This window comes from Pongo pygmaeus, chromosome 2 (assembly GCF_028885625.2).
Source record: "Pongo pygmaeus isolate AG05252 chromosome 2, NHGRI_mPonPyg2-v2.0_pri, whole genome shotgun sequence".
In the NCBI taxonomy this organism is placed as follows: Eukaryota; Metazoa; Chordata; class Mammalia; order Primates; family Hominidae; genus Pongo; species Pongo pygmaeus.
In genome coordinates, this window is record NC_085930.1 from 44,296,441 (window position 1) to 44,316,401 (window position 19,961).

At 40.6% G+C, this 19,961-nt stretch overlaps 1 protein-coding gene across 3 annotated transcripts in view; it reads left to right on the plus strand.

Annotated features, from left to right (window-relative positions):
• CD96 (CD96 molecule) overlaps positions 1–19,961 on the plus strand; it is a 109,330-nt gene that overhangs the window by 27,908 nt on the left and 61,461 nt on the right. For all 3 annotated transcript variants that reach the window (XR_008501691.1, XM_054482973.1, XM_054482974.1), the window contains exons 4-5: positions 7,543–7,750; positions 13,862–13,917. Coding sequence is in view for 2 of the 3 variants with exons in the window: in XM_054482973.1 (XP_054338948.1) it covers positions 7,543–7,750; positions 13,862–13,917 (264 nt within the window). In the remaining variant the exon portion in view is untranslated. The remainder of the gene's footprint in view (positions 1–7,542; positions 7,751–13,861; positions 13,918–19,961) is intronic.

Here is a 19,961-nt window from a genome sequence, read left to right on the forward strand (position 1 = left end):
CGTTTATCAAGTAGCTTCCTTTAAAAAAACTAAGAAGGCCATATAGACATCACCTTTGGATTCTGCCAGGACATTTAGAGTAAATGAATGCCAGAGAGTGCACGTAAAGTCACACAGTGAGAGGGTGAATCTTAAACATCCACTAGAACCTCAAGCCATGCTGCCACTTTAAAGAAAGCACCATGATACCAACAACTTGAAGAATCTTCCCAAAGAAACCTTTCTTCAAAGGGAACATGGTGTTGGCAAATGTGCTGATTAAAATCCTATGTATGATGCATTTCCTTTCAAAATGTCAAAATCTATTTGCTCCTCTCATTTACATCTATGCCCCACACCGTTGACGGCTGTAGGATTCAGCCAGTCTATTAAACCATCTAATGTCCTTATAAAGTAGATTACATAGGGTGGTTATAGTCTCCCTTAAATGAGAACAAACTTCCTAAATAAATGGAGGGAACAAACTGCCTGACAGTGCACAAACCACACCCTGGGCTCATGGTTAGAACATCCTACAGCAAGGTGGTAAAGGAACAGAAAGGAAAAATCCTCACATTCATGCAAGTGCAGAAACCCATGATTAGTGTCTTTGGGCTGACCTATGCTCATTATAATAGTAAAAAGCACACCCATGAGTAGAGATTTAAGATGTTAATGAGACATGCCATGTATCTACCAGCATGTACAACAATAGCACATGCACATCTGAGGACCACCCGGAACATGCTTAATAGCAACACACCTTCCCACCCCTTCATGAATAATCATATGAGGCTCTCCTAAAGAGAGTTTCCCTAGTGTCAGTCAGCATCATCTCACCTTTGAGTAGCCCACTGTGATCAGCTGTGAGTGTACTTTTGCTTTGCAGTAAGCTCTCTTACCACCTTTTACTTTGAACTTGCTCTCAAATTCTTTTGTGCGGTAAAGTCAAAAACAAGCTGGTGCCACTGGCAACACTTACATTAGGGAATAAACTACAACTCTTAGTGTCATAATTGTTACACGTCTGCAAAGGACACAAATATTCCAGCCAATCCATATTTTTGGTTTTTAATCTCTTCTTTAACAATAATAATCAGAATGATAAGCCTATTGTTCTTACAAACATTATATAATCTCTTTGGAAACAGATTACAACATAGAAATGATGAAGGTGAGCTCAGGAGAGCAGAAACTTCCTATACTGAACTCTGGGAAGCTTCAAAGGCCTTCTGCCCCAAGTGACTCATGAAACCCTGGAAACAATTTACAAACTAAAATTATCTAAGTCACTGAAAAACAAAAGTGATGTCTTCCTACATGTGGAATTTTATAAAAGCTAATTAATTCAATTATGACCCTCATAGGAAAGGTTATTATTGGGATTCTGTCTCATAAAATAAACTCTTATGCTACATGTGCCTGATCTCATGCTAAGGCTGTGTTAAGTGTGTTAATGGGACAGACTCTGCATTTTGGGAAGTTACATTGCAGGACTGGGAATACACTGAGGTAGACGGGCATCAGGTGCAAATGGACGGTGTATCTAACATTCATCTAGCATGAAGGGTAACTAAGTAAACACAAAGGGTTAACTCTCTAATGGAAACTAATAATCTATCTGAATGGAAGAGTAATATATAAGAAATCCTAGAATATGTGTATTTAGATGGGATGCAGTTGGAAGCTGAAAGATAAGTGATATTTTTTCCCATCTTATGCACTGGGACATAAGCATATAGTCATCAGGGAAATTCTGCAGGCTTATTCTGGAAGCTTCTAAATATACTCTAATATTCTGTTTTCATAGCAAACTATCATCCTTATTTCCCACAGCATAAATTTCAGTTCAGTCCAATAAACATATGTGAATCTGTTTTGAGCTCTAAGTCCTGCAGGGATACAAAACTATATTGGACATATTTCCTACCATGACATACACCTTTAATAAAAATGTTAAAAATGGCAGCATGGGGAAAATAGTTCAATTCCGACTAGATGAACCTGGGAAAGCTTCTTAGAAAAGGTTATATTTGAGCTGGATAATTAAATAGTTGGCTAGCAAAAGACAGACATATACTACACCAAGACCCTGGGACCTTTAAGTACAAATTGGTAGTGCAGATGGGAAAATGCGTAAGAGGGAATATTTGTTCCCAAAGTCAGTGAAAATAAAGAAATTCATGATTTTTCCCTTTAAAATCATGAAGAGGACAAGAATATTTCCAACTCAAACAATTCAATATTAGTGACAAAAGCACATAACTACAGATTCTCATCTATCTTAAAATTTTTATCTATAAATATATCTTCAATATGCTCTTATTTAATATTTGTGCTATTTATGTTAAAAGGTAAGTGGTACTATAGACAACGTTTGTTATGCTTATGGATGCCTCACTATTCAGAAAACAAAACTGTAACCTCTTACCTGATGGCAGCTGATTCTAATTGTCTTTAATAAAAAAATGAAGTGCTAGCCAAACTACAAAGTGTTGATAACCAACAGCAATGGTTAGAAATATATTGTTCTGGTGTTCTAGAAAATGGACGTGGGGAGCTTTGCAAGCAGCTTGCTTTGACAGCACTGACTGGATGGAGAATAAATAGAAGAAATGTGAAGATGGGAAACAGTTTGGAGAAAAAAGGAGTAGCAATCAATACAGTTAACAGCAGTTATCGAATGAGCTCTGTACACTCAGCACCTGCCATGTGCTGTGGTCAGTGCAGCCAGCTCTGACATGGAGCTGGTTTCAAGGAGCTCAAGATAGCTCAGAGATGAAATATCATCACTAAATCAAGGAGGTTGAACATCCCAAGTCTGAAAACCTGAAATTCAAAATGCTCCAAAATCTGAAACTTTTTTAGCGCACACATGATGCTCAAAAGAAATGTTCAATGGATCATTTCAGATTTCAGATTTTCAGATTTAAGATATTCAACTGGCATAATGTAAATAGTCCAAAATCCAAAACAATCTGAAGCCTGAAACATTTCTGATACCAAGCATTTCAGATAAGGGATACTCAGCCTGTAGTAAAAAGATTCCTCTTCTAAATTGAAAATTTTGATTCTAGTTCAAAAACAAAGCCTCAATGACTTATTTTAGGATTTGTCAAGTATTTGAGGGACATATACAGCAGTTTCATGATTCAGTATGATCCCTTTCAGCCGTTATCATGCTAATTATTTTATCAAGCTCCTATATATAATTTAATTATGCATTTGTTTCTTTTCTGTGGCTCCTGATTTTCATATTTGTTTGTGTGTGTGTGTTTGTTCTTCTCCTTAAGTAGATTTTTTTAGTGCAAAAAATCTATTTAAAAATTATGTTTAAAAATCTAATTTTTTTAGATTTTATTTTTTTTTAGGCAGTGTCTCACTTTGTTGTCCAGGCTGGAGTGCAGTGACATAATCTTGGCTCACTGCAGCCTTTACCTCCCCAGGCTCAGGTGATCCTCCCACCTCAGCCTCCCGAGTAACTGGGACCACAGGTATGTGCCACCATACCTGGCTAATTTTTTTTTTTTTTTTTTTTTTTGGTATTTTTAGTAAAGACAGGGTTTCACCATGTTTCCCAGGCTGGTCTTAAACTCCTGGGCTCAAGAAATCCACTAGCCTTGGCTTCCCAAAGTGCTGGAATTACAGGCACTAGCCACCAAACCTAGCCCTTGAGTAGATTATAAGTAGGAAAGGCAAAGACTGTTTCTTCTACTACTTTTGTGAGACTGTATATAGCAAAGTCATTAACAGTGTGACTTTTGGAGGGAAATTGCTGTTTTCAAGACCTGGATCTCCACTACTTACTAGCTATGCAACCTAAGAGCTGGGATTAGAGTGAAGCAAGGAAGGCCCTTAACCTTAGGAGCAAAATCTAAGGGAGCACAAAAAAAGTAGTAATCAAGATAAATATTTTAATACAATATTTTTAAAAATAAGAAGTTAGGGAAAATCCATGATGAACAAAATATCAAATTTGTAAATAAAGGCAGACTGTTGCTTGTGTGTTTTTGAGACCTTGATACATTTATATTGTTTAAGGAACAGTATTTTCCAATCAACTTGTTGTTCCTGGGTTTCATGGCCATTGTGTCCCCCAAGGGCCAACCCTTATGGGTTGACATTGGCAAGATAGCAGATTGAGCTATTCATGGCTTTATAACTGTCTTAATCTATTTTGTGCTGCTACATCTAACAGAATATATGAAACTGAGAAATTTATAAACAGAAAATTTATTCTCTCAAGTTCTGGAGGCTGGGAAGTCCAAAATCAAGGTGCCAGCAGGTTAGAGCCTGGTCTCTGTGCTTCCAAGATGGCACCTTGAATGCTGTATTCTCCAGAGAGGACAAAAAAACTGTGTCCTCACATGGCAGAAGAGCAGAAGAGAGAGAACTCACTACTACAAGCACTTTGTATAGTGGCATTAATCTGTTCATAAGGGCAGAGCCCTTTGGATCTCCCATTAGGCTTCACCTCCCAACACTATGCCATTGGGGATTAAGTTTCAATATGAGTTTTGGAAGGGACAAAAACATTCAGACCACAGCAATGAATCTCCGTAATTTCTCAGTTTAGCCAGGCACATAGTGAATACTCTTGAGATAGCAGGTTGATCATAGGCTGGACTAGATAATAATAAGCTTGTATTATTGAACATCTATTAAGTGTCAGGACTAGAGTAAGTATATCATATATGTTAGCTCATTAAATCTATATTTCCCATTAAAATGTGGGAGTCTACTTATTAATATTTTTCAAAGTTGGCAATTTTATTCTTTGAATAACAGGAAAAGAAAAAACTGGTAGAAATAAGGCTGTCACATGCAGGTTCTTGCCTCTATCAGTCTGTTTCCTGAAGACTAGGTTAGCTAAGAGCATTATTGTCAAGTAGGAGTTGAGGTGTGCTCTAAACACCTATCACCAAAAGTGGGTCAATATGTCGTACAAAGGCCCCTTTCAATCAGCAAATTGCCCACACCCCTGTAATCTAAAACTTACATGAAAGGTTCTAGCTTTCTAAAATTTCTATTAAATTTCTCACTCTAGATACTTCAGAAAGGTTTTTTATTTATTATTATTTTATAGTTTGGTTCTTATTAGTACAAATTGTATCTGAGACTTATTTGTCCCCGGTTCTGGGCCTCCTTGCTTTTTGAAATACCTCTTACTTTGTGTGATCTTTGATCAAATTTTTAACCTCAATTTATTCTACATAGTTGTAAGGAGTAAATAAGACTTGAAAGGACTTTGCAGAATTCTTAGAATCTAGTAGGTGCTAAATAAATTTAAACTACGACTAATAAGAATATGAAATTTTAATAGTGGTCATTACATAGTATTATTTCTCCCTCTCCCAGCCCTAGGCATTTTGTTGTTTGCCTGTGCTAATTTTTTCACCTCTCCTCCCATTTGCTCTGTGAAGGCAGCCACTCATATGTAAGTTCTTGCTACTGCCTCTTTTATAACTGAAGACTCTAGAATGTCTCAGGATCTCCTTATCTTGTAGGTTACAGGGCATTCTTTGCAACTGAATCCCATCTTTCCCAATGAAGGAACAAACCCTTCTTTCTGCAAAAGTCAACTGCCCAGGGGAAAAAAGCAACCTTTGGATAAGTTGGAAGGTTTTGTATTTTTTCTCTATCAACTAAACCACCTAGTCACAATCTGCTATATAATAAAGAAAAAAGCGGTTTTTCTCACCAGTCTCCAACTTCAGCATGTAACTGCTCTTTTTCCCACAACAAAGTGACAGTTGATGGAACTGTTCCAAATGGCAGTCATATACTAAACGACCAAGGAGCATTTTCAACTCTAAAATCCTGACACAAAAAGAAGCAAGAGGCTGCCAAACATACCTGTGCCAAAAGATCTGCAGGGGGTACCTGCCTTCTTAATTATTGACTTCCAGATTTGCCATTGCTGAGTGACATGCTCTCCACTTTCTTCTCCTGTCCTCACCCAATACTTAGAGCTCCTCTGCGGGATCCTGTCTCTGTAATACAGTCTTTCTCCCTTTTTCTTTTGCTCTTCTTCTTTAGGAAAACAGCAGCACAGATTTTTGGGTCCTTCTTTCTAAGGGTATAAAGGTATGTAAATTGTTTCAGGAAGAAGAATTCAGCAGAGTGTGATTATTTGCAGGCAATAACACAATACTATCTGTATGTAAGACTGACACAAATCCTAGCCAGATTCAGCTAAAGAACTGTGTCTCACATAAGAGTTTCTACTAAGTATATTCTGGAATTATCTATTTAAACTATTTAAGAAGTCTGCCTTAGTCCATCTTCTGTTTCTGCCCATATTTGAATATGGTTTCCATTTCTTGTAGCCTGATCTGCCTCATTTTCAAAACTAGAGATTCCAATTCATAGATCTTATCATTATTTTGTAACATTTCCCCCCACTGAATGCACTCCTGTTTACCCTTCTCCATTTTACTTCCCTCCATTTCCCCTGATGACTGTGCACAAGGATTCATCTGTTGTTTAGAGTTAGGCCAGCAGATGTCAGCCCTGGATCTCCTGAGTACCTTAAAAACAATTGTCCTAACCATGGCCTTATCCCAGACAGACTGAATTAGAATCTCTAGAAGACAAGCTTGTGCCTCAGAGTGTTTTAAAAGCAGCTCAATTGAGAATGTTGAGTCATACTAACAGGGTATGAAGACCTAACCCATCCTCTACCCTTGTGCCCGTCAAGAATCCCCTCCTCCCTGGGCCTCTAGTGAGCACTTTTATTGACGTCAACCAACACTGTAACACCCCAGGGAGTTTGTCCAAAAAAATTCCAGGCACAGAGAGAATAATAGGGCTTTTCATCACAGACCGAAGAAAGGATATGAGATAGAAGAACCAAGTACCTCAAATATATTCTGATCTCTAAAATTCAGGTTAACATTTTCAGCCTACTCTTCATGCATCCTCTTTGACGCTAACACAAACACAGAAGAAAGGGAATAGGGTTAGGACCATAACAAGGCTGTGAAAGGAGGCAAGGAGCTGCCCAGGGCACAAAATTTAAGGAGGTACTCACTGTTGGGTGTCAACATTTCACTTGCAAGACTTTGAGAACGCCACTTTACCTGATCCTAGTCCAGGCTCGGGGAGGAGCTTAAAAGAGTCATTTTCTAAAGGAATTTAGGGATAGCTGTAATCATCCAGTTTAAATGAAGATTTTATGAAATCTTCACACTGATACAGTCTTCTCATCTTAGCAGTAAGATGTCAGAACTTCTTAAATGAAAATTAAAATCTGCCGTTAGTCCCACCCATTCCAAACCCCAAATCCTGCTCCAGATATACAGTTCATAGAAGATCATGAAGGAGAAGGTCTAGTCAGAAGAACAGAATGTTTCCATTTGTTAGGAGAGGGTAACAATAGTTTTTAACTGAAAGTCAAGTGTATCATACTTTCTCTAGTAATATACTAAATGTCTCCTAATTTCAATCCTTCATTCTTCCTCTCTACTTTACAAAAAATAAATGAATCAATGCTTGTCGAATGCCTAGTTCAGAGCTGGCACAGTTGAGGACTCAATAACTGGTAACAATTTTTCTCACCAGGAGGATAATGGAACTCAGGAAACACTTATCTCCCAAAATCACCTCATCAGCAATTCCACATTACTTAAAGATAGAGTCAAGCTTGGTACAGACTACAGACTCCACCTCTCTCCAGTCCAAATCTTCGATGACGGGCGGAAGTTCTCTTGCCACATTAGAGTCGGTCCCGACAAAATCTTGAGGAGCTCCACCACAGTCAAGGTTTTTGGTAAGGGCTTTTGTTCTACAGACTCCCTGGCATCCTCCTGTCTCCTGCCCTGCTCTTCCTTGAAGAGGAAGCACCCTATTATGCTGCAGAGCAGCCACTGTGGGTAACAATGCTGGAGTCTGTTTCTCTGTATACTCGTCATTCTTGCTGGGCATGGGGATGAGGGTAGGACGCTAAAGAATGATGATTCCATTAACAGAATAAAATCATACAGAAAGCAATAATTTTCTGTATTGGTCAGTTTTCTGTTGCTTACAATGAAATACCTGAAACTGAGTAATTTGTAAAGAAAAGGAATTTATTACTTACAGTTATGGAGGCTAAGTCCAAAGTCGAGGGGACGCATCTGGTAAGAGCCTTCTTGCTGATGGGGACTCTCTGAAGAATCCCAAGGTGGCACACGGTATCACATGGCGAGGGGACAGAGTTTGCTAATGTGCTAACTCAGGTCTGTCCTCCTCTTCTTATAAGGCCACCAGTTTCCCTCCCATTATAACTCATGACTCCAGTAACCCATTAATCCATGAATGGATTAATCTTATTCATAAAGGCAGAGATCTCATAATTCAATCACCTCTGAAAGGCCCCAGCTCTCAATACTGCCACACTGGAGATTAAGTTTCAATATGAATTTTGGAGTGGACATTCAAACCATAACAGACAGATCAATTTCCTGGTGACCACTATCTTATTTACAATGTTAATATTTCTCAGAATACTGGAAATCTCTTTAATTGTAACTGCCAAAGTCTAATTGCTTAGTTGTCTAATTGTCTTAGTTGCTTGCTTGAGCAAGGTGGATGGAGTAAGGTCAGTGAGAAAAGGAAGGTGATAAATATAGCCCCAGGGAAACTGCAGAAGTTCCTTCTCCCCTGCTATCCTGCCAAGGCCCAGCTGGGGTGAGACCATCCAGGTCCAGCCCTTCCAGCAAAGGAGCCTTTAGGAAAGGCCCTCTGAACCTGCACTCTCAGGAGTGTGGAGCTGAGCTGTGAATGCCACTGTGGCTTCACTCAAAATGCAGAATATCTGCAGCGTGCCAATTTAAGAAGGAAAGGTTAAAATTCTATTTTCCCCAGTGGTACAAGGAAGTACCACTAATTAATAAACATCATTAATAAAGGGAAGCCCCTGCCTTTGGATGTTTTTTTCATTTTTTGTGACAAAGATCTGTGTTTTTTAGAAAGTCAATTTTAAAGAAGGCAAAGAGAAAAGCAGTGAGGTGGATAGACAATTAATTATTTTTGAAAATGAGATAAACAAAGAGAAAATAACTTCACAAACCTATGGACACAGGCTGCTAGATTGTTCCTCAATTCTCTAAAGGGCAGAGCAAGCAAAAAAAAATTATTGGGAATTGTATTGCCTTATTATTGGCAGTCATACAATTTAGTATTTTGAAGAAAACACAAAATTGCCTCCCCCTTCCCTCCTCTGTCCTCCCCTTCCCTCTGCATCCTCCCTCTTCCCTTTCTCTTCATCTCTCCTCAGGGATGGACTAGGCAATAATCATCCCTGATGATCAGGTTCCTTACGGAGCCTAAACAGTGTCCTGTGAAGAGTTGGAAACAAGCTGTTCATCTCTTTTGTTATCACCATTTGTTTATTTACCAGGGTGTGACTGTCTTAGTGCAAACATGAAACTGCCTCATCTGGTCTATTGGCAAACCAATGAAGGCAGCCATCCTCAATGTGGAAAGAAATATCAATTTTAATCTAGGCAAGCTGTGTCTCCTATTGATCAAGATTTTTTGCACCATAACTTGATCTAATTGCTTTGTCAACATTTATGCTATGTCCTGTGTCTCTTTGCTGCATTAAAATACCTCTATCTTGATCTTAAATGTTTTTCACCCTTTTATATCTCACTTTTATCACCCTATTGGATTCCACATTTCTTTGTCTCTACATTTCTCTTGTTTCTTCTTTGAAGTCCTTTCGGTGGATGCTTAAAAATATGAAACCCTGCCTGCTTGTTCAGAAAATTAGATTTTTCCTGCTTCCTGGCTTTTGCATTTAGTAAATTGGCTGGGTGGGTTGTGTTTGGGTGGAGTCTCATCCAGTCCTTAACCTATTTTGAGGTGTTACCCAAGTATATATTGTGGCCCTGACCGCATATCTTATAAGAATCTACTTTACATCCCTTGGTGATTTCTCATACAGAATAAGTCTCCCCAAAACACCCATGAAAACCTTGAAATCAATACCCAAATATACATCAGACCTATTCCACATGCCCTAAACCCAGCATATTTCTTCTTCCCAAACAATGCTCATTGCTCAACTCTTCATTCTCTAACAGACCAGGGACAAGAGGGGCTGCTGCAACAATTTTGCCACTTCCTGCATCTCCTTCACTGGTCTTCTTTGGTTTTCCTTTCCTTGGCAGGGAGTCACCTGCCCATCACAGGGTTCTGTTCCACTCCTAAATTCCAAATCTGATTGTCCTCAGCCTCAAAGAAAATCTGTCTCACCCTGTCACCTCTGCAATTTTTAGTAGTTGTTCTTTCCTTCAGGGCTTTTATTCTGCTGGTATTTGTCAACAGGAGGTAAGAGACACCTCTCCACCCATTAGTGTTTCAGGTTGTATCTTGGTTTTGGGTTCCCCTGAAATAAAACATCGAGATAAGGATTGGGGTTAATTTATTTGAAAGGTCATCCTAGGAAACATCAGAAAAGGAGTGAGAAAGTGAGTCAGGGAAGGGAAGGAAGACAATAAAATGTACAAGATTATATCAGTTACCACCATAGGTTTAGAGCTCATCTCACTGGGAGACAGCATAGAACACACATCAGAGTTATCCCACATAAAGGGCAAGAAAGCTGGGGTATTCAACTACCATCTCTCAATCTGTTATCCCTATTAACCCTCTGGGACTCCCAGTTTTTACTACCTGTGGACTAGGTGTACTCCCATAATCTCAATAAATCATTATGCAAAGAGTCATCTAGTCATCAAAGAGTTATCCCAGTAAGAGGTCTTCAGTATGCCAAGGTAAATGGCAAGTGGCTGTAGCAGGCACTGACAGCATCTGTGACTGGAGGTTTAGCATTCTTTCCACTGAGTCCTAGAAGGCTGTGTTCTCTGTGCTCAAGAATTTACTTGAAGCCACTTCTGTTCAACATGATGTACTTAATGTCTAGTTTGTGCTGGGCACTGTTAAGTGCCGGAGATGAAGAAATTGATAAAATACTGGCTTGGAGGCACTTAAAATCTAGTAAAACAACAAAATCACTGAAATATTCCCTGATATTTCCTAGTGCCAAGCAACCAAACAAGAATCAAATGTTTCTCTGCTCCACTTCAGGGACATTTATAATGAGACTTTATATCTAAGCTGCATTAGTCCATTTTCATGCTGCTGATAATGACATACCCAAAACTGGGAAGAAAAAGAGGTTCAGTTGGACTTACAGTTCCACATGGCTGGGGAGGCCTCAGAATCATGGTAGGAGGTGAAAGGCACTTCTTACATGGCAGCAGCAACAGAAAAATGAGGAAAATCAAAAGCATAAATGCCTGATAGACCCATTAGATCTCATGAGACTTATTCACTATCATGAGAATAGCATGGTAAAGACCAGCCCTCATGATTCAATTGCCTCTCACCAGGTGCCTTCTGGGAGACAAAATTCAAGTTGAGATTTGGGTGGGGACACAGCCAAACCATATAATTTCACCCATGGCCCATACCAAATCTCATGTCCTCACATTTCAAAATCAGTCATGCCTTCCCAACAGTCCCCCAAAATCTCATCCCATTTCAGCATTAACCAAAAGTCCAAGTCCAAAGTCCCATCTGAGACAAGGCAAGTCCCTTCCACCTATGAGCCTGTAAAATCAAAAGCAAGTTAGTTACTTTCTAGATATAATGGGGGTACAAGCATTCAGTAAATACAACTATTCTAAATGGGAGAAATTGGCCAAAACAAAGGGGCTACAGGCCCCATGCAAGTCCAAAATCCAGCAGGGCAGTCAAATCTTAAAGTTCCAAAATGATCTCCTTTGACTCTATGTCTTGCATCTGGGTCACACAGATGCAAGAGGTAGGTTCCGATGATCTTAGGCAGTTCCACCCCTGTGGCTTTACAGGGTACAGCCTCCCTCCTGGCTGCTTTCACAGGATAGTGTTGAGTGTCTGCAGCTTTTTCAGGAGCACAGTGCAATCTGTTGGTGGATCTACCATTCTGGGATCTGGAGGATGGTGGCCCTCTTCACACAGCTCCACTAGTCAGTGCCCCATTAGGGACTCTGTGTGGGGACTCCAACCCCACATTTCCCTTCTGCACTGCCCTAGCAGAGGTTCTTCATGAGGACCCTGCCCTTGCAGCAAACTTTTGCTGGGTATTCTGACATTTCCATAAATCTTCTGAAATCTAGGCAGAGGTTCCCAAACCTCAATTCTTGACTTCTCTGCACCCACAGGCTCAACACCATGTGGAAGCTGCCAGGGCTTGGGGCTTCCACACCTTTTGAAGCAACGGCCAGGCTGCACATTGGCCCCTTTCAGCCATAGCTGGAGTGGCTGGGACACAGGGCACCAAGTCCCAAGGCTGCACACAGCAAGGGGACCCTGGGCCCAGCCCAGGAAACCACGTTTTCCTCCTGGGCCTCTGGGCCTGTGATGTGAGGGGCTGCCATGAAGGTCTCTGACATGGCCTGGAGACATTTTCCCCATGGTCTTGGAGATTAACATTAGGCTCCTTCCTACTTATGCAAATTTCTGCAGCCAGCTTGAATTTCTCCCTAGGAAATGGGTTTCTCTTTTCTATTGCATAGTCAGGCTGCAAATTTTCCAAACTTTTATGCTCCGCTTCCCTTATAAAACTGAATGCCTTTAACAGCACCCAAGACAATTCTTGAATGCTTTGCTGCTTAGAAATTTCTCCTGCCAGACACCCTAAATCATCTCTCTTAAGTTCAAAATTCCACAAATCTCTAGGGCATAGGCAAAATGCTGCCAGTCTCTTTGCTAAAACACAACAAGAGTCACCTTTGTTCCAGTTCCCAACAAGTTCCTCATCTCTATCTGAGACCACTTCAGCCTCAACCTTATTTTTCATATCACCATCAGCATTTTTGTCAAAGTGATTCAACAAATCTCTAGGAGGTTCCAAACTTTACAACATTTTCTCATCTTCTTCTGCGCCCTCCAAACTGTTTCATCCTCTGCCTGTTACCCAGTTCCAAAGTTGCATCCACATTTTTGGGTATCTTTTCAGCAACACTCCACTGTACTGGTACTAATTTACTGTATTAGTCTGTTTTCACACTGCTGATAAAGACATACCCAAGACTGGGAAGAAAAAGAAGTTTAATTGGACTTACAGTTCCACATGGCTGAGGAGGCCTCAGAATCGTGGTGGGTGGTGAAAGGCACTTCTTACACAGCAATGGGAAGAGAAAAATGAGGAGAAGCAAAGGCGGGAACCCCTGATAGACCCATCAGATCTCATGAAATTTATTCACTATCACGAGAATAGCATGGGAAAGACCAGCCCCCATGATTCTATTACTTCTCGCCAGGTCTCTTTCACAACACATGGGAATTCTGGGAGATACAATTCAAGTTGAGATTTGAGTGAGGACACAGCCAAACCATATCATAAGCCTTTGGACATGTAGAACATTGCTCTTTTCTCTCCCTCCCCACCACCCATCCTCCACTTGCACTACCAGTCTTCCACATTCCCAATTTTACTTGACTCATCACTGATAACCACATCACATCTTCCAAAAGCCTCCTCCTATCCTCCAAGGTTAGGTTAGAAAATTTATTTAAAAGCTGTCTTCAAATCCTACATGTCCTTAATCATTGTACTTATCTCAGTGTATTATAACTTCCAGTTTGTTTATCTGTATTCCCATGAAACTGTAGATTTCTTAAGAACAGTGAATATTATTTGTCCACATTTGTTTCCTAAGCATCTAGCATACTGCCAGGTACACAGTGGGCCTGGCAGTATTATATTAATAAATATTAATTTATAAATATTAATAAATATTACTATTTGATGAATGAAGATTCTCATAGACACACACACACACACACACACTAGTGGCCAGGTAGGATGACATTTGGTGCCACTAACTATGTTTTATTTGCCTTTAAGCTAAACCGGAAATCCCCGTGATTGTGGAAAATAACTCCACGGATGTGTTGGTAGAGGTGAGTCACATAAAAGCCTTTGAAAATCTACAGTATTACATGTAAGGTGTGTCAGGTTGCATAGTTGCCAGGAATGTTCTCTCAAAGAAATTTACTCCTTGGCCCTTGACCAATTAACTGCTAATAGGGATGAAGGGAAGCTGGGTTGTTTCTAGAAAGTGAATGGGAATTTTTACTTTTAGACTTAGGGCTCTCAGAATGTTTGATCTGCACTTTTAGTCCTTAAATTTCTCAGAAAAAAAAAACAGTCACAATTGTTTAAACTTCTCTTTAATAAAAATTCAGGTGGATAGTGAGGACAAAGTAGGGCAGAAAGCTGTGTGAGCCCTGGTGTAAGAAGGAGGCTTTTGCTCAGCTGACGTTTAATTTGTTCTAATCCATTTCCTTTACCCACTTTCCCATTGTTTTTATTTCAAAGTGACAGGAGGAGATATGCCCTCCTGTACTCCTGCAGAACCCTGGCGATGTCTTTGGTAGTAACGAGGAAGGGCAGGAGAAAAAAGAAAATTGAATAGGGACCTCTGACTTAACTTCTTCTGGGTGGTAGTTACCAGCCTCTAGTCACTAGGATCTGGACTCAATTTCTCACTCTTTCTCTTGCGAGTTGTGACCTTGGGCAAATTACTTCATGTCTTTGCAGTCAGTTTCCCCATCTATATGAAGTGAATAATAATAGTATCTTCATATTGTTGCTGTTTTTAAAAATTAAATAACTTATGAAAAAATCTAAGTACAGTGTGTGGCATATATTAAGTGTTTAATAAACATTATTGTTCTTGTTTTTGTTATCATTATTATCTGTGTTAATCAACTGTCTTGTGGCCTTATGACTTTAGCCAAGCTTTTAAAAACCCTAAGTAAAAAATATTCTCATTAATTCTCTAACATTTTCTATTACATGGGGTGAGAGAAAATTATTCTCATTCTAGTTTCTTCTCACACCAATAACATTAAATAACTTACAATCTCTGGTCTCACTGAATATCAGTCATTTAATTTGATAGTTGCATACAAATCATAGCTTAGATTCTTTGAGATGGTTTTGCATGACCACATATACATATATTTTTTTCCAAGTATTTGTGTCTTTTGCCAGTTTCACATATTAGTCTCTTAGATAACTGCTTGTATTAGTCCGTTTTCATGCTGCCAATAAAGACATACCCAAGACTGGGTAATTTATACAGGGAAAAGAGTTTAATTGGACTTACAGTTGCACATAGCTGGGGAAGCCTCACAATCATGCCAGAAGGCAAGAAGGAGCACATCATGTCTTACATGAATGGCAGTGGGCAAAAAGACAATGTGCAGGAAAACTCCCCTTTATAATAACCATCAGATCTCGTGAGACTTACTCACTATCAGGAGAACAGCACAGGAAAGTCCCCATGCTTCAATTACCTCCCACTAGGTCCCTCCCACAACACATGGGAATTCGAGATTAGATTTGGGTGGTGACACAGCCAAACCATATCATTCCACCTCTGACCTCTCCCAAATCTCATGTCCTCACATTCCAAAACCAATCATTCCTTTCCAACAGCCCCCAAAGTCTTAATTCAATTCAGCATTAACTCTAAAGTCCAGAGTCCAAAGTCACATCTGAGACAAGGCAAGCCCCTTCTGCCTATGAACCTGTAAAATCAAAAGCATGTTAGTTACATCCTAGATACAATGGGGTACAGGTATTGGATAAATACAGCCATTCCAAATGGAAGACACTGGCCACAACAAGTCTGAAATCCAGCAGGGCAGTCAAATCTTAAGGCTCCAAAATGATCTCCTTTGACTCCAAGACTCATATCCAGGTCATGCAGATGCAAGAGGTGGGTTCCCATAGTCTTAGGCAGCTCCACCCCTGTGGTTTTGCAGGGTATAGCTCCCCTCCTGGCTGTTTTCACAGGCTGGCATTGAGTGTCTGCAGCTTTTCCAGGCACACGGTGCAAGCTGTTGGTGGATCTACCATTCTGTGGTCTGAAGGATGGTGGTCCTCTTCTCACATCTCTACTAGGTGGTGTCCCATTAGGGACACAAGCTCTGCCACTGTGGCTTTGCAGGATACAGCCTCCCTCCTGGCTGCTTTCACGGGCTGATGATGAGTTTCTGCAGCTTTTCCAGGCACACAGTGCAAGCTGTCATTGGACCTACCATTCTGGGATCTGAAGAATGGTGGCCCTCTTCTCACAGCTCCACTAGGCAGTAGCATAGTGGGGACTACATGTGGGGGCTCCAACCCCACATCTTCCTTTTGTACTGCCCTAGCTGGGGTTCTCCATGAGGGCCCTGCCCCTGCAGCAAACTTTTGCCTGGGCATCCAGGCATTTCCATACATCTTCTGAAATCTAGGCAGAGGTTCCCAAACCTCAATTCTTGATTTCTGTGCACCTACAGGCTGAACACCACATGGAAGCTTCCAAGGCTTGGGACTTCCGCCCTCTGAAGCAACAGCCCAAGCTGTACCCTTGGCCCCTTTCAGTTATGGCTGGAGTGGCTAGGACACAGGGCACCAAGTCCCAAGACTGCAGACAGCATGGGGACCTGGGGCATCACCCACAAAACCATTTTTTCCTCCTAAACTTCCGGGCCTGTGATGGAGGGGCTGCTGCAAAAGTCTCCAACATGCCCTGGAAACATTTTCCCCATTGTCTTGATGATTAACATTCAGCTCCTTGTTACTTATGCAAATTTCTGCAGCCAGCTTGATTTTCTCTGCAGAAAATTGGATTTTCTTTTCTATCACATTGTCAGGCTGCAAATTTTCCAAACATTTATTCTCCGTTTATCTTTTGAAACTGAATGCCTTTAACAGCACCCAAGTTACCTCTTGCATGCTTTGCTGCTTAGAAATTTTTTCTGCCAGATATCCTAAATCATCTATCTTAAGTTCAAAGTTCCACAGATCTCTAGGGTAGGGGCAAAATGCCACCAGTCTCTTTACTAAAACATAACAAGAGTCATCTTTGCTCCAGTTCCCAACAAGTTCCTCATCTCCATCTGAGACAACCTCAGCCTGGACCTTATTGTTCATATTACTATCAGCATTTTTGTTAAATCCATTCAACAAGTCTCTAGGAAGTTGCAAACTTTCCCATATTTTCCTGTCTTCTTCTGAACCCACCAAACTCTTCCAACCTCTGCCTGTTACCCAGTTCCAAAGTTGCATCCACATTTTTGGATATTTTTTCAGCAGTACCCCACTCTCCTGACACCAATTTACTGTACTAGTCCATTTTTACACTGCTAATAAAGACATACCCAAGACTGGGTAATTTATACAGGAAAAAGGGTTTAATTGGACTTATAGTTCCATGTGGCTGGGGAAGCCTCACAATCATGGCCAAAGGCAAGGTGGAGCACATCACATCTCACATGGGTGACAGCAGTCAAAAAGAGAATGTGCAGGAAAACTCCCGCTTATAATAACCATCAGATCTCATGAGACTTACTCACTGTCACAAAAACAGCATGGGAAAGACCTGCCCCCATGATTCAGTTACCTCTCACTGGGAATTCAAGATGAGATTTGGGTGAGGACACAGCCAAACCACATCACTGCTATTATAACCTGATTATACAGCAGAAGATTTAATCATTTTTGTTGTGTCTTAACTTAATTTCTAAGTTTATTAGTGAACTTCATTTCAATAGTTTACATTTCAAAAATAAACTAATCATACAGCTTTTGGTAGGCGTTTTTGTTTCTTTCTTTTTTTTTTTTTTTTTTTTTGAGACAAGTCTCGCTCTGTCACCCAGGCTGGAGTCCAGTGTGCAATCTCGGCTCACTGCAAGCTCTGCCTCCTGGGTTCACACCATTCTCCTGCCTCAGCCTCCCGAGTAGCTGGGATTACAGGCACCCGCCACCACGCCTGGCTAATTTTTTGTATTTTTAGTAGAGATGGGGTTTCACCATGTTAGCCAGGGTGGTCTCGATGTCCTGACCTCGTGATCCACCTGCCTCAGCCTCCCAGAGTGCTGGGATTACAGGCATGAGCCACCATGCCCAGCCTGTTTTTGTTTCTTATAAGGATCTTTAATAGATTCTTGGTGCCAGTGTTTACAGGTAATATGGGCTCAATCCAGTTGTAGGACCATAAATTGGATCCAAGAATCCCAGTTTAAAAAAAAAAAAAGAACTTTGCCTAATGTGCCATAAAATTTCCTCTTCTCTACCCTTGCTTCAGTGCTAACTAAGAAAACCAGAGAATTTTCCTTCCTAGAGAATTAGTGAGTAATCTCTTTCTCCAATCACACATAACCAGCTACAGGACATGGCTTGTCTATGGATCTTTTCAGATCTTGCCAAACATTAGTAACTCCTCACTCTAATATTCTTACAATCTGTGCTGTATTTTTAATAATTTATTAACTCTTCAAAGTCCTTTCATGTACTTTTATCTTGTGCTGCTCCCAGTGAGCCTCTGAAATAGATAGGGCATCTGTCATTTTACAGATGAGAAATTGGGGCCTGGAAAGTCTTAACAACTGGCTGAGTCACTAATAAGGGGCAGAGCTGGGATGCACATTTAGTGTGCCTGTATTCAGGCAGAATAGTATTATGATGGAAGGATATCAAGCTTCAGGGTCAGATAGCACAAGTGTCAAATCCTAATTCAACTTCTTAGCTGCTTACATACCCTCATCAACTAGTTAACCTCCACGAGCCTCAGCTAACTCATATCTAAAACTGGGATAATAACAAATACTTCAGAGGGTTCTTAGGAATATTAAATTTATGCTCTAATGGAGTTCATGGCACATAGTAGACATTTCAGGAATATTTCTTCCCTACCCACTATTTATCATTTACCCACTCTCTTATGTTCATAAATCAGCTATGTGACTGATTCTAGCAGATACTGTGGAATAATTTTTTTTAACCTGGAATACAGACTGTGGGATCTGATAGAACAAGGTTTGAATTCTCTTCCAGCACTTATTAACTCTGGCCCCTAAGAGCTCAGTTCCTTAACTTCCTCAACAGTAAATGAGGGCAATGGCTCCATTCTCACAAGGGTGATGTTAAGGATCAAGTAAGAGAATGTATGCAAAATACCTACCATCCAGCAACCACAAGTTTTTGGTCTTGGCAATTTCCTGCCCTTCCTTCATTCCTTAGAAATTCTTGAAGTCAACATGCACGCACTGGCTCTGCTACGTGTTCACTACTCTAGCAGCCCGCAGTGTGGAAATACTCTGGGGACTTGGTCAGTTGTGAGCTGTGTCTTCCTGTGTTATTAGTTAAACTTACAAAGTTTATGGCTAATTTTAGTATTTCTGTAAAATACAAAAGACCCAAAAGCCTGATGCCCCTCAGGCATGGACATGCCGTAGATGTCTAAGGAGAGTGTCACACCTGTGAATGTTGTATCTTGTGCATTCCCAAAGTCAATATTTTGCCAGGGCTCCAACATGGCACACAGCTTCACTCCTGCACTACAATGAGAAAACAGTCTTTAACCTAAATTTCAGGGCCCCTCCATGTGGCAGGTTTTTGTATTAGAGCAAAAGACATCATGCCAAAGAGCCCCTCAACTCACAGCTAATGATGTAGCATAAGAAGGCACAAGAGGGATGCATAAAAGCACTAGCGTGTACTCAACAGTTCACACTTTCCACAAGCCTCATACGTCTCTCACTCTTACGCTTGTGCTTTATACTTTAGCCCCATCATCTCCATGGGTCTTGTTCATCTCACTCGCTACCTTTGTTATGTTTGAAATAAATTAGGAAAAAAAATCTAAAGAAAATTATCTGTCATGAAACATAGGAAACAAAAGCAGTTTGGGGTTAAGATGCCTACAAAGGAAGAGAGGCTACAATATTAATAACCATGTAAAACAGATACCAGAGGCCAGGCTCAGTGGCTCACGCCTGTACTCCCAACACTTTGGGAGGCCAAGGTGGGCAGATCATGAGGTCGAGAGATCCAGACCATCCTGGCCAACGTGGTGAAACCTTGTCTCTGCTAAAAATACAAAAATTAGCTGGGTGTGGTGGCATGCACCTGTAGTCCCAGCTACTCAGGAGGGTTAGGCAGAAGAATA